Source organism: Haliotis rubra, unplaced genomic scaffold (genome assembly GCF_003918875.1).
Source record: "Haliotis rubra isolate DU_JTF1 unplaced genomic scaffold, ASM391887v1 Scf118, whole genome shotgun sequence".
NCBI classification, from domain to species: domain Eukaryota; kingdom Metazoa; phylum Mollusca; class Gastropoda; order Lepetellida; family Haliotidae; genus Haliotis; species Haliotis rubra.
Genome location: NW_025765092.1, coordinates 1,434,942 through 1,448,633, shown reverse-complemented (window position 1 = coordinate 1,448,633; position 13,692 = coordinate 1,434,942). Strand labels below are relative to the sequence as shown.

At 41.0% G+C, this 13,692-nt stretch overlaps 1 protein-coding gene across 1 annotated transcript; it reads left to right on the top strand.

Annotated features, from left to right (window-relative positions):
• Positions 1-731: 731 nt before the first annotated feature.
• Positions 732-9,743, top strand: LOC124259375. The gene is made up of 5 exons (XM_046693504.1): positions 732-942; positions 6,177-6,305; positions 6,691-6,826; positions 7,323-7,415; positions 9,391-9,743. Exons 1-5 carry the CDS (start codon positions 790-792, stop codon positions 9,573-9,575), a joined length of 696 nt encoding a protein of 231 aa, XP_046549460.1. The 5' UTR covers positions 732-789; the 3' UTR covers positions 9,576-9,743.
• Positions 9,744-13,692: the final 3,949 nt, after the last annotated feature.

Here is a 13,692-nt window from a genome sequence, read left to right as displayed (position 1 = left end):
TGAGAACTATTATTCGTGATTTGCATAAAGCTGTGTTGTTCAGCTTTCTTGTAAACTAATACCTTCTAACATATCTTTGATAGTTTTTAAGTAATTCGTAAATGTAGGAGGGTAACGTTTCTTTTGGCGTTTAGTGTATAACATCCCTTCAACAGTGTACCACGGGATGTAACTAGATAACATAGGTACCAGTTTCAGCTCTGTACATATACATGTATATACTCTGTACATATACATGTATATACTCTGTACATATACATGTATATACTCTGTACATAAGCTCTATGTCAGCAAAATAGAAGGTGTAAAGAAATGCAGCCAGATCGTTTCAGAAACTTGACACCTTGCTGGTTCCAGAACCCATCACTGAGACTGTGAGGTCAAAGTTCCACAAGCGAGGTGTCGAATACTAGCAAACGATTGGATTTGATCGTTTTTTGCATAACGCCATTCTTAGCAATATTCCGATCCTGTTATCGTCTTTTACGACAAGCATGGTTGCCAAAGAGCATTTCTAAAATGGAATTTCAAAGGTCATGCACTGTATGAGTTTTTTTAGAAAGCTAATCAGCACATTTGCATCTTTTTCTGAAATCAATTTACATTTCATCCCAAAGTGTATATCAGAAAACGTATATGTACTACATGTACGAGAATATTAATTATGAAACTTGATCCGGAACATGGCTTGGTGTAAAGGACTATTGTCAATGAAAGGCCGTTCATTTCCATTAACGTCGATGATTACTGCAATTTACGAACAAAGAGGAACCTAGTGTTGTATCTAACATGTGTGAGGATAACATCCCCGTTGGTGCTGTCCACGTCTGGGACGAAGAGGACTCCGAGGCTGAGAGGGAGTCACGTCTTGTGTACAGGAAGGGCATAACACATGCGCAGGCTGTTGAATGTTATGCAACCTGGAGTACGAAATATGAGAAGGTAGGAACGTACAATGTTTGTTAGCAGCTGACGCCAACGAATGACTACAAACATTGGGCATTTTCCATATTCCAGGAGCGCAGCTAGCATTATAAAAAAAAGCCCGGGCTTACACATGATTGTTGCTAAAAAGGTTAGGTAAATTACCAATACTATCTAAATATATAGCTTTGCAACCTATCGGGTTTACACGAAAAATTTGTTTTGCTACGCGGCTGTATTCGTACAAAATATCTGGTAATAGCAGAGTCGACTGTGTAATTTCCAGAGTGCCATGGACATGTATCTACGAACCACTAGTAAATACTCACGATGTCAGGTGAGGTGAGGTGAGGTGAGGTGAGGTGAAATTGGGTTTAACGTCGTGCTTGAGAATATTTCGCTCATATGACGACGTGCCTGCATGCGTGTGTATGTGTATGTGCACCTGCTTGTACTAGCCCAGACTCAAGCTTGTTTTATAGTGCTAGCCCACTGGGATACCACGCCGCAGTGAAGCATGAATACCCCACTCAGACACATTATACTGACTCCGAGCCGACCAGTCCTTGTTGTACCCATTAATGCCTAGCGCCAGGCAGGGACCAACAAGTACCATATTTTAACGTCTTTTGGTATGACGCGGTCGGTGATCGAACCCGCGACCTTCCGCTCTCCGGGCGGACGCTCTAACCACTACACCACGGAGGCGGTCCCGACGATGTCAGGTGTACCACTACCTGATATAGTATAATTAATCACTTTTGGACCATATATGATCAAATATTCAAGATGCATTAAACACAGGTGCTGGTGAATAAAGCTAACATAATGTGCCAGAGAAATTTAATAACTTTCAGCCTGAAAATTGTTTATAGCGAAGACATACCAATTGGAATCGGGGTCACCATGGAATTAGGACTATTCAAGACGCCCTGTAAGTTACCCAGTTATATTGGTTTTAGATCACAGTCAGCATTATTACAACTAAGCCCGGTCTTCTAGTACCCGATTGGTTGCAACAAAGGCTATTTTTTCAGAATCAGGGAAACAGAACGCCTTCATGGCGCCCAGTACATTATCCAGTTTTACTTGTGTTTGGCCACATTGAACGAACACGACTTCTAACTACCCCGAGCAAAGTATTGGTGAAAACAAAAGCTCTTTTCAGAAATCAGGGGACCTAGAACTGGAATGGACATGTCTTTGACATAAAGGTCATTTTGATTTTTTCAAGCAGGGAATCGAAAACCAGATCTGTCTTCAAAACCTGAAGGAAACTGTCTTAAGTGGGATCAATTTCGAAGCGTCGGCATCTTATATGTATTTCTTTCCTCACATGATGGCCACGTGATATTGCCGGAATATTGCTCAAAGCGGCGTAAATCCAAACTCACTCATATTCCACATCGGCAAACTTAATAATATACATATCACCTAAACTTACGGCCAAAGAAACCTTACAACTGGTTTTAAATAAATTTACTTTAAAAAGCACAAACGATAGAGATGCATGAAGTAAAATATGTTGAAAACATTAAGATCACAACAAAATCTCAACATTTATGAAAGACAAACAGGAACCGATTCTGGCATGACGGTTCCACTGAATTGAGGTGTAGTAGCTAATACAAGCACCCATCAGAAATTGCTCCAGTTCTAAGACAAATTACCTCACTATTACAATTTACCGCAGTATATTACATTTTACCACGGTATTACAATATACGTCGAAGCACACACCAATAGCGTGTTTGACCACGCCCTCTACAAGACACGGAAATAGTTTCAAGCGCACAGAAAGAGTCCCGCCGACTCTGATGCTGTCACCTGGATGATGTCCATCGTCATTCTTCTCGGGAGGGCTTAGATCATATCTTGTCGTTTGGCTGTCGAATGTCGTCGCACACGACCTCTCTGGGGTGTTTCGGTGATTTTTATCCCCCCGGCATATAATCGGTTATTTTAGCCATATAGCAACTACATTGAATTGAATCAGGACAGACTACTTTGTCCATAAATTTAAACTATCATCATCATCATCATCATCATCATCATCACCACCATCACCACCACCACCACCACCACCACAACCAAGAGACAGTTTCGCTCTTTAAAAAGAAATACACTCATCTGAGAAACAACAGTAGTCTCTCATACAGACCCTGAAGCAAATATATCCCAGAAAGCCCATGCAAGTCTAGAAAATGTGTCAAGTCTAGATTTCCACAGCTTCAGAAGAAAGTCTCAGGGCTCCTTTTCATGATATTTTATGTTTTTAATTATGAGCTCTTTTCTGTAAAATATTTTCATTTCAGAGACTAGTTGTTAGTCTAAAACAACAGGAACACTTATACATTTATGCAGACTGGACGATGTTTTGCTTATTGTTACATATGATGCAGAAATAATGCACACCTGGAAGTAAATTTGCCTATTCAAAAGCTACTTTATTTTTACGAACGTATTAATCTATCAATACATAATATATAAAAAGATGAATTGTCATTCTGATTTGCATTTGTTTTGACGATTCAATTAGTTCCAGGACGTTTCAATGTTAATGAAATAGGAAAACCTTTTGATGCATTACATTTATGAGAAACGTGTTGCGTGAGGCTTCATGAAGGTTCCTCATATTGTGATGTAGGCTCTGCATCTTCCGAACTGCCAGTGGGGGCGGTGTGGCAGCCAAGGGGTTCGACTCCCATTTCTGGTGTCCCCCCCCCGATATTGCTGGAATATTACTAACAGCGGCCTAAAACCATACTCACTCACTCATCTCAATTGACTAGTTAGGCTCAAGCCTGTGTGGTCCCCATCACTGATGTTAGATACATTTGCTCAAGGTATTCATAAAGCCACATCCTCAGCTTCAAAACCTTCATTGTCTATCTTTTCAAAATAATACGGATATGATATGTCGATGATCTGATGCTGTTTACATACCGGTCAAATTGTCAATGATACGCCACAACCAAACTGGCCAGACAGTCCCAGACCGAGACGACCGTGAGTGACCACCCCGCAAGGTGACCATCACCTACCCATTCTCCATCTGCGCAACCGGATGCTCACAGTGACGTCATCAGTATCCACAGCATTGGGTCACCACATCAGCAGGAGCACAGTGATGGGACGACTGCTTGCTGCCGGCATCCAGACCTCTCTGCTATTTCCTGGCATCATATTAACCGAATGTATCTACGCTGGTCCACGTCATATCTGGGGGTTGGCTCGGCAACACGTACACATTTTGTGTGATTTGTAAGCCCCAATCAAAACAATTTTCAAAATAATTAACGTGTTTGATTATTTAAAATAATCCCAAAGTAAAATGTGTGCTTTCGTTTCCCTTTCCTGATGAGCAATATCCTAACAGCTCCAGCCACTGGAGTGTCCAATTGACAGCTTTTAAGGAACAATTGACCGCGTGCTTTCTACGGGGATTTCAAAGGGCGTCTACGTTGTTGGATCTGGGTTGCAACATACAAAGCCTCAGAAAAAGCCTCAGAAAAGCTTTCAAAACGTTTCAGTGGAAATTACGTGGAGGTTATTTCTAAATTTGACGCATCATTGTCCAAAAAAGACCATGACTATTTATTTGACATGAGGCGTCTATCACGTCAGGAACGGCCACGTACAACCGTCATGCTGGAAGATGGAATCAAACCGAGCACAGTATGTAGATTGCAATCTTGATGTCATCAGGCAAATAACGTAGCCCATGCTTGTCGTAAGAGGCGACTCACTGGATCGGGTGGTCAGGCTCGCTGACTTAGTTGACACATGTCATCGTGTCCCAATTGCGTAGACTGACACTCATGCTGTTGATCTCTGGATTGTCTGGTCCAGACTCGTTTATTTATAGACATATAGCTGGAATACTGCTGAGTGTGGCGTTAAACAACAAACCAACCAACCAACTTTATAGGATCTACTGACTAGATAGCTGGCTGTACCTGGCAGGGCAGGTCGTGAACACTGGAGCTGTTTGTTGGCGTGGGGTCTTTTCTCTTGGGATGAGGGTTGCTTTGATGGTCTGGTCCACTAGTCTAGCTGGGTAGTTGTTGTTCCTGAAGGCGTCGTCGTCAGTACTGTAGTTTCCGACTCGAGGTGTTCTGGTGTGGAGCAGATAGATCCTTTCAAAGTTAAAACATTTCTCTTTTGTTGCAGTTTATGTAACAAACTGGACATAGGTTCAAAGAGGTATGTGGTTAGTTTCTGGAGGATACATGAGTTATACGACAAGAGTCTGAATTCAATTGTTCCATCGTCCAATGCACTTTCATATTGAGGAATAGACCAGATCCAGCATATAAAGTCTACATTTCCCAGCTGGTTACTTCCTTCAGAGTCTGAATGTTTTTATTTTTATTTTAATTCCATGGAGCCACACATTTTGTTTACAGCACAGGCTTCACCATCAAAACCCTCGTCAAGTCAGTTCGTAGATTTAATGGTAGACAATCAAAGTAATTTACATTTGTGTCTTTCTTATGGACAGGACGTTAACTATAGGGCAGGATATGTTTACCCTTGAACACTTGGTGCCATCACTGATTGTCACTGATAAATGTCCAAATCGTAGTACCCCACCACTCATACAATTCTATCTAAGTGTAAGGTCAGACAAAAACAACAACCCCAAAACAACCAAAACACACACCCCAAAAAAAACCAACAACAACAACCACACACACCAAAAAACAAAACAAACAAACAAACAAACAACAACAAACAAACAACAACAACACACACCAAAAAACAAAACAAACAAACAAAAACAAACAAAAACAACAACAACAAACAAACAAAAACAACAACAACAAAAACAACAAAACAACAGGAATAATGATAATAAAACATTCTAATTTGTTACAGTTTGGCAGGGGTGTTTTACATCATTACTTAAAACTAAACTCACTCACTCGAAACCTATGACGTTACGAAGCTGAACTTTTGTCTTTGTAATCTCGGGCATGTTGTCTCAGATCCGAAGTTGGTATTTAGTGGGAAACATAACATTCATATGATATTATTTTGCTCCACCGCTGAGAATATTTTACGAGCGATATCTGTTGGTATGATGGAACATGATGTGGATGTATTTCCTCTGTCGGCCCGGCTTTTAAGCTTTGTATGACCCACTTTGCAAACACGTTTTCAGGTTTTTACCATTTAACCAATATTTCCAGAAACGGCAGGTCAGCTGCAGTGCCTTAATTGATTTCTATTAAGCCGATGTATTTCAGGATATGTGTCCAGGTCGGTACAAGGGACCCATGATTGCAGGCAAGGCAGTTGCTGATTACTTTGAAAGCGACAGGGAGAAGAAGAAGATTCTAGACATTGGTGCAGGAACTGGCTTCGTAGCTGAACAGGTGAGCTTACTGAATCTGGGACGATAATACAGGGGCTCAACGTTCTAAATGCATGCAGACATATAATATAATGTTATAATATTGTGTACTTCTACAGCGCTAAATTCCATACACCAAGTGCATGCATACCCGAAGCGCATACAAACAGACAGTTCATTATTACCCGGATAACCCGAGCTGTCTGTAAGGCGCTAGAAGGTTATAGTCACACGACTTATCCGACCGAGTACCCATTTCAAGTATAAACTGTCAAATATATTTCCCTAGTATATGTAGTAACCCTGCGGGGGTTTTGCTTGAGAATATGGATCAGACCTGTAAGAAACTTGTGCTCACCATGTAACTGGTGTTCAAGAAGACATATTAAGCATAGCTTTTGTTGCAGCTGAAGTCCCATGGGTTTGTCCACATTGATGCACTGGAGCCCTCCAGCAGGATGCTACTGAGAGCCCAGAAGAAGGGCTTGTACGAGGAGTGTTATAACGAGTATCTGTGTCAGGTTCCCCTGGCCATCCCCAATGGTAAGCTGGTCCTCATTTCAATGTGAAGGCATGTGAAGCGGAGAGGCTAAATATGTTCATATGTTGTTGTTTTTAACCTTGTCAGAAGATCAAATACCAATACCATCTATTACTGCGAACTTTGTGTAGTCAAGAGCGTTTCAGCTAGGTCTGAAAATCTTTAGGATATCAACATGTTTGGCGAGGGTTGTTTTCGGTGTATTTTGCTTACTATAATTATTCTCTTTATGCTATATGCTTTTGAAATATCTAATTTAGAGAAGAATGCGTTTGGTTTTGTCTATTGATTTCTTTTCAATGCAATTGATTAAACATTATTATTCTCTTGCTATCGCTTTTGAAAGTCTAAGTTATAGAAGAATGCTTGCTATCTATTGATTATATTATGTCTGTGATATTTCTATTTTTGTGTGTTTAGCCTGACAATTACATTACGAGACGCTGGTTATTTGGCAGTGATGTTTAAATTTGAAATGGGCTCTGAATAACCTTACAGATACATACGACTGCGCCGTCACCAGCGGCGGCATGGGAGAGGGACACATTCCTTGTTCCGGAATTCTGGAGCTGATCCGGATCGTAAAACCAGGTAAATACCAGGTCCCCGCTCCACAAAGCGATCTCAGAGTTACGACGATCGTAAGTCTATATTAAACGATGGGAGTTCCGATCACCTTAGCGCTAAGATCGCGTTGTGATTTGCACTCTGTGTTGGTCACGTAATTCTTGTTCTGGTCGTGTTTTGGAGCCACACATAGCAAGTTTGATACCTCTAGATAGGCATGCTTTTCTGAGGTTGTACATAGATTGGTGCAAAAAGTATTTTCTATAACTTGGACGTAGACTCGGTATTGTTGCAATTCTTGGTATTCCTCATAGGACCTAATATTGGCCCTTAAACATACATAATTTATATAAAATCGCAAATCAATGTGTGGATCTATTAGTTGTCTCAATCCTTGGATTAACAGTGTACATGATGGTTTTTGTACATGTTAATTGTTAAAATAATAGTTGACATGCTCCGGAGAGAAGAGGAATAGCATTGTCAATCTCGGTGGGTCTTCTGAGGTTTAGGGAAATTTGAGTAACTCTGGAAGTATGAAACCCTTCAGAGGTTTAGGGAGATTTGAGTAACCCTGGAAGTATGAAACCCTTCAGAGGTTTAGGGAGATTTGTGTAACCCTGGAAGTATGAAACCCTTCAGAGGTTTAGGGAGATTTGTGTATCCCTGGAAGTATGAAACCCTTCAGAGGTTTAGGGAGATTTGTGTAACCCTGGAAGTATGAAACCCTTCAGAGGTTTAGGGAGATTTGAGTAACCCTGGAAGTATGAAACCCTTCAGAGGTTTAGGGAGATTTGAGTAACCCTGGAAGTATGAAACCCTTCAGAGGTTTAGGGAGATTTGTGTAACCCTGGAAGTATGAAACCCTTCAGAGGTTTAGGGAGATTTGTGTAACCCTGGAAGTATGAAACCCTTCAGAGGTTTAGGGAGATTTGTGTAACCCTGGAAGTATGAAACCCTTCAGAGGTTTAGGGAGATTTGTGTAACCCTGGAAGTATGAAACCCTTCAGAGGTTTAGGGAGATTTGTGTAACCCTGGAAGTATGAAACCCTTCAGAGGTTTAGGGAGATTTGTGTAACCCTGGAAGTATGAAATCCTTCAGAGGTTTAGGGAGATTTGTGTAACCCTGGAAGTATGAAATCCTTCAGAGGTTTAGGGAGATTTGTGTAACCCTGGAAGTATGAAACCCTTCAGAGGTTTAGGGAGATTTGAGTAACCCTGGAAGTATGAAACCCGTCGGAGGTTTAGGGAGATTGTGTAACCCTGGAAGTATGAAACCCTTCAGAGGTTTAGGGAGATTTATGTAAATCTAGAAGTATGAAACCCGTCGGAGGTTCAGGGAGATTGTGTAACCCTGGAAGTATGAAACCCTTCAGAGGTTTAGGGAGATTTGAGTAACCCTGGAAGTATGAAACCCTTCAGAGGTTTAGGGAGATTTGTGTAACCCTGGAAGTATGAAACCCTTCAGAGGTTTAGGGAGATTTGTGTAACCCTGGAAGTATGAAACCCTTCAGAGGTTTAGGGAGATTTGTGTAACCCTGGAAGTATGAAACCCTTCAGAGGTTTAGGGAGATTTGAGTAACCCTGGAAGTATGAAACCCCTCAGAGGTTTAGGGAGATTTGTGTAACCCTGGAAGTATGAAACCCTTCAGAGGTTTAGGGAGATTTGTGTTACCCCGGAAGTATGAAACCCATAAGTATGGCATTATTCAATATAGAAATAGTGTTTGAATGTACTTCATGGGTTTCCGTATTTTGTGATTTATTTGGTTCAGTTAAGTCCCTTAGTTGAGCGTTTCAAGAGCCATCCACCTTTTTAAATAAAAGCTTGTTGTAGCTTCAAGCCGTTTCTGTCTTAAACTCTTCCGTTTGTGTGGATAAAACATTCAATACCGTTCCCCCATGAGAAGATAATTCAAACTTTCTCCGTTTGATTCATAGATAAATCTAAGGTTATAGGACATGGCATATTTATTGCAAGGAACTCTTTCTTTTCCAGGCGGAATTATATGCATTGTAATGCGTGAAGTGTACCTGAGAGAAGTGGATGAATACAAGGATCGACTGGAGCCCCTCATGGACTCCCTAGAGAAGGAGGGGAAATGGAGAAAAGTATCCCGAGTTATTGTTCCCAATTATTTCATAGACATAACCGGCATTGTATTTCGCTACCGTGTTATTTGACTTCATAGTGAATAGTTTCATGTCCACCACAACATGGAACTTACGCAGATAAAGATGTAGTAATGTTTAAAGAAATATGATCATAGCGTGTCCATCAATACAGTCCTTTATCAAGTAAAATGTAAACAGAAATGAGGAGATTAAATAAACATTAATTCATTCATCGTTTACTAGGATTGTAGTTTTTCATAGTTGTATGAGTTTGAGTGAGTGAGTTTACTTTTACGCCGCGTTTAGCAATATTCAAGCAATATCACGGCGGGGGGACACCAGAAATGGGTACACATTGTACCCATGTGAGGAATCGAACCCAGGTTTTCCGTGTGACGAGCGAACGCTTTAACAACTAGGCTACCCCACCGCCCCCATAGTTGTATGAACTGGTCGATTGGCGCTGAATACGAATCTACATCAAAACGTTGCTAAGTGCAATAAAGTGTTGTGATATACATGTATGGGGTACAAGTGAACTAGCGAGTTGAATGGGTCTATACATCACGAGGCCAAAGTTCGAGGGATTTACGGGATTTTTAGCTCGACACTGCCCGTACAACCTCGTTGTACATAGCAAACATCTGCTATTACCAATTATTCTAATTTCTTTCTGTTTTGTGTATGTTTGTATGTAACTGCAAAGCAGATATGTTTATGGTTACTCAGTCACATGGCCTGTTCCATGGAACTCCGAAAACAGGACATTTAACATTTCCTTCGGTCAGTTCCATTTCCTGCGAAATTAAGGAATAACCTTTGGTGTTGGTATTGGTAAATATATTTAGATTGATTGAGTAGACTTTAATGTGAAAACCGTCGTCGACTATATGGCAGTTAAACCTGAGCAGACTATAAACTTGAATATACATCAAATTATTAGGCGAGGTGTTGCGACATGGGGTTTGACATCGACAACATGGTTGTACTTGGGAGGTACCTATATACATAGGGGCGTGTCTCGCTTAGAAACAGCGTTAGAAAGACAAATGAATGAATGAATGAATGAATGAATGAATGAATGAATGAATGAATGTTCTTTATTTCCACCAATGATTTGATGAGTTATACATCCAGTTATGTATATATCTTTAGAGCATAACACACATTTGTGACAAAATAGAAAGTTCAATAATATTTGAAAAATTGAACAGAACATAAAAAATCATAGCTCTTGGCAACAGATGATCACTGGGCAATATGTACAAAGCATTGCATGCTATTCTTATAAATACAGAATGCTGGCTAGGTTCCATGCACTGATGCGTTTTGCAATAATGCTCATGAACCTAACCCAGCTATCGAGAGTCATGTCCTGCACAACGGGAGTAATGGAACCAAGGTATGTGAGGATTTTAACCTCGTCTTCAGCATCTTCGAGTCTCATATACGTGTCAAGAGACACGTTATCAAACAGATGCTCGCTCAGTGCGTTCCTGTTTTCTACCAGCTTGTCACAGTATAGGAGTTGATGTTTTACAATGTCCTCACTTTCAGTCTCGCATATAAGACACAGTCCAAGTGTGACGGGCAGTATACCCAACTTTATCAGAGCATAGACAGGAGGGGTGGCCATGTTATACCACAAACACAGGTTCCAGAGACGATGAGGAGAGAGGCGCGTATGAATGGCACCAAATCTCTGCATATTTGGACGCTATGGTCAATTTCTCTACTCATGTCCGACACATTGCAGGTGCATTACGTGGAAAACAGTTTCTGCATGCACTTATCATGTATCGTTTTCGTCTTCAAACACATCTGGGATGCGTTTGCGTGCAATACACATTAACCACGACATGATTAACGTGATTCAAACATAGGACTTGTCTTAATGACGATTGCTGTCAAAATATATCGAAATGAACTGCTGAAAACGCCATGCGTTTCTTTCTTTTGTAAGAGTGTATATCAATTTGCTTCCACAAGAAGAATATTGTATCTGATTTACGGTGTGTACGAGACGCCAATGTTGTGTTGATCATATGTTAAAAAACAACAACTGGATATCAAGGCAAGGCCTATTTCCAAGCTTGGCCAATGTTGTTGTTGGGTTTATAATGTTTGATCAAATCTTGCCTGAATGCCTGTATTGTGTTTAGACATCAAAATATCCCCGCTCAGCAGGAGAGCGATTATTACTTGGGTTTAAAATGTTTGATCAAATCTCCCTTTGTTTTAGACATCAGGATATGAGAGAGCGATTATTGTTTCGGTTTATAATGTTTGATCAACTCTCCCTTTGTTTTAGACATCAGGATATGAGAGAGCGATTATTACTTCGGTTTAAAATGGTTGATCAAATCTCCCTTTGTTTTTAGACATCAGGATATGTGACAAAGAGCGATTATTGCCATCTTGGGTGCACTTTTATAATGTTTGATCAAATCTCCCTTTGATTTTAGACATCAGGATATGTGAGAGCGATAATTGTTTCGGTTTATAATGTTTGATCAAATCTCCCTTTGTTTTAGACATCAGGATATGTGAGAGCGATAATTGTTTCGGTTTATAATGTTTGATCAAATCTCCCTTTGTTTTAGACATCAGGATATGAGAGAGCGATTATTGTTTGGGTTTATAATGTTTGATCAAATCTCCCTTTGTTTTAGACATCAGGATATGTGAGAGCGATTATTACTTGGGTTTATAATGTTTGATCAAATCTCCCTTTGTTTTAGACATCAGGATATGAGAGAGCGATAATTGTTTCGGTTTATAATGTTTGATCAAATCTCCCTTTGTTTTAGACATCAGGATATGTGAGAGCGATTATTACTTGGGTTTATAATGTTTGATCAAATCTCCCTTTGTTTTAGACATCAGGATATGAGAGAGCGATTATTGTTTCGGTTTATAATGTTTGATCAAATCCCCCTTTGTTTTAGACATCAGGATATGGGAGGGCGATTATTATTTGGGTTTATAATGTTTGATCAAATCTCCCTTTGTTTTAGACATCAGAATATGGGGGAGAGATTATTATATGGGTTTATAATGTTTGATCAAATCTCCCTTTGTTTTAGGCATCAGGATATGGGAGAGCGATTATAATTTGGGTTTGTAATGTTTGATCAAACTCTCTTTGTTGTTTAACGTCACACGGCGCAAAGGACGCTGAAGACCAATTCAAACGTAACTAACGTGGGTTGCTGAAGATTAGTTTTAACTCGAATCTTCATGACTTTACGAACAGGGGATGTTGAACATCAGCAAGGATACGAATCTTCCCCGAATGTTCACGGTTCCACTCCGGTGATGTGTGGTATCATCATGGTGCTACATGTACCCCGGGTGGTGTGTGGTATCATCATGGCGCTACATGTACCACAGGTGGTGTGTGGTATCATCATGGTACTACATGTACCCCGGGTGTGTGTGGTATCATCATGGTGCTACATGTACCCCGGGTGGTGTGTGGTATCATCATGGTACTACATGTACCCCGGGAGGTGTGTGGTATCATCATGGTGCTACTTGTGGGAGGTGTGTGGTAACATCATGGTGCTACATGTATCCCGGATGGTGTGTGGTATCATCATGGTGCTACATCTACCCCGGGTGGTGTGTGGTAACATCATGGTGCTACATGTACCCCGGGTGATGTGTGGTATCATCATGGTGCTACATCTACCCCGGGTGGTGTGTGGTATCATCATGGTGCTACATGTACCCCGGGAGATGTGTGGTATCATCATGGTGCTACATGTACCCCGGGTGATGTGTGGTATCATCATGGTGCTACATGTACCCCGGGAGATGTGTGGTATCATCATGGTGCTACATGTACCCCGGGTGATGTTTGGTATCATCATGGTGCTACATGTACCCCGGGTGTGTGTGGTATCGGGTGATGTGTGGTGCTACATCATGGTGCTACATGTACCCCGGGTGATGTGTGGTATCATCATGGTGCTACATGTACCCCGGGTGATGTGTGGTATCATCATGGTGCTACATGTACCCCGGGTGATGTGTGGTATCATCATGGTGCTACATGTACCCCGGGTGATGTGTGGTATCATCATGGTGCTACATGTACCCCGGGTGATGTGTGGTATCATCATGGTGCTACATGTACCCCGGGTGATGTGTGGTATCATCCTTGTGTTACATGTACCACGGG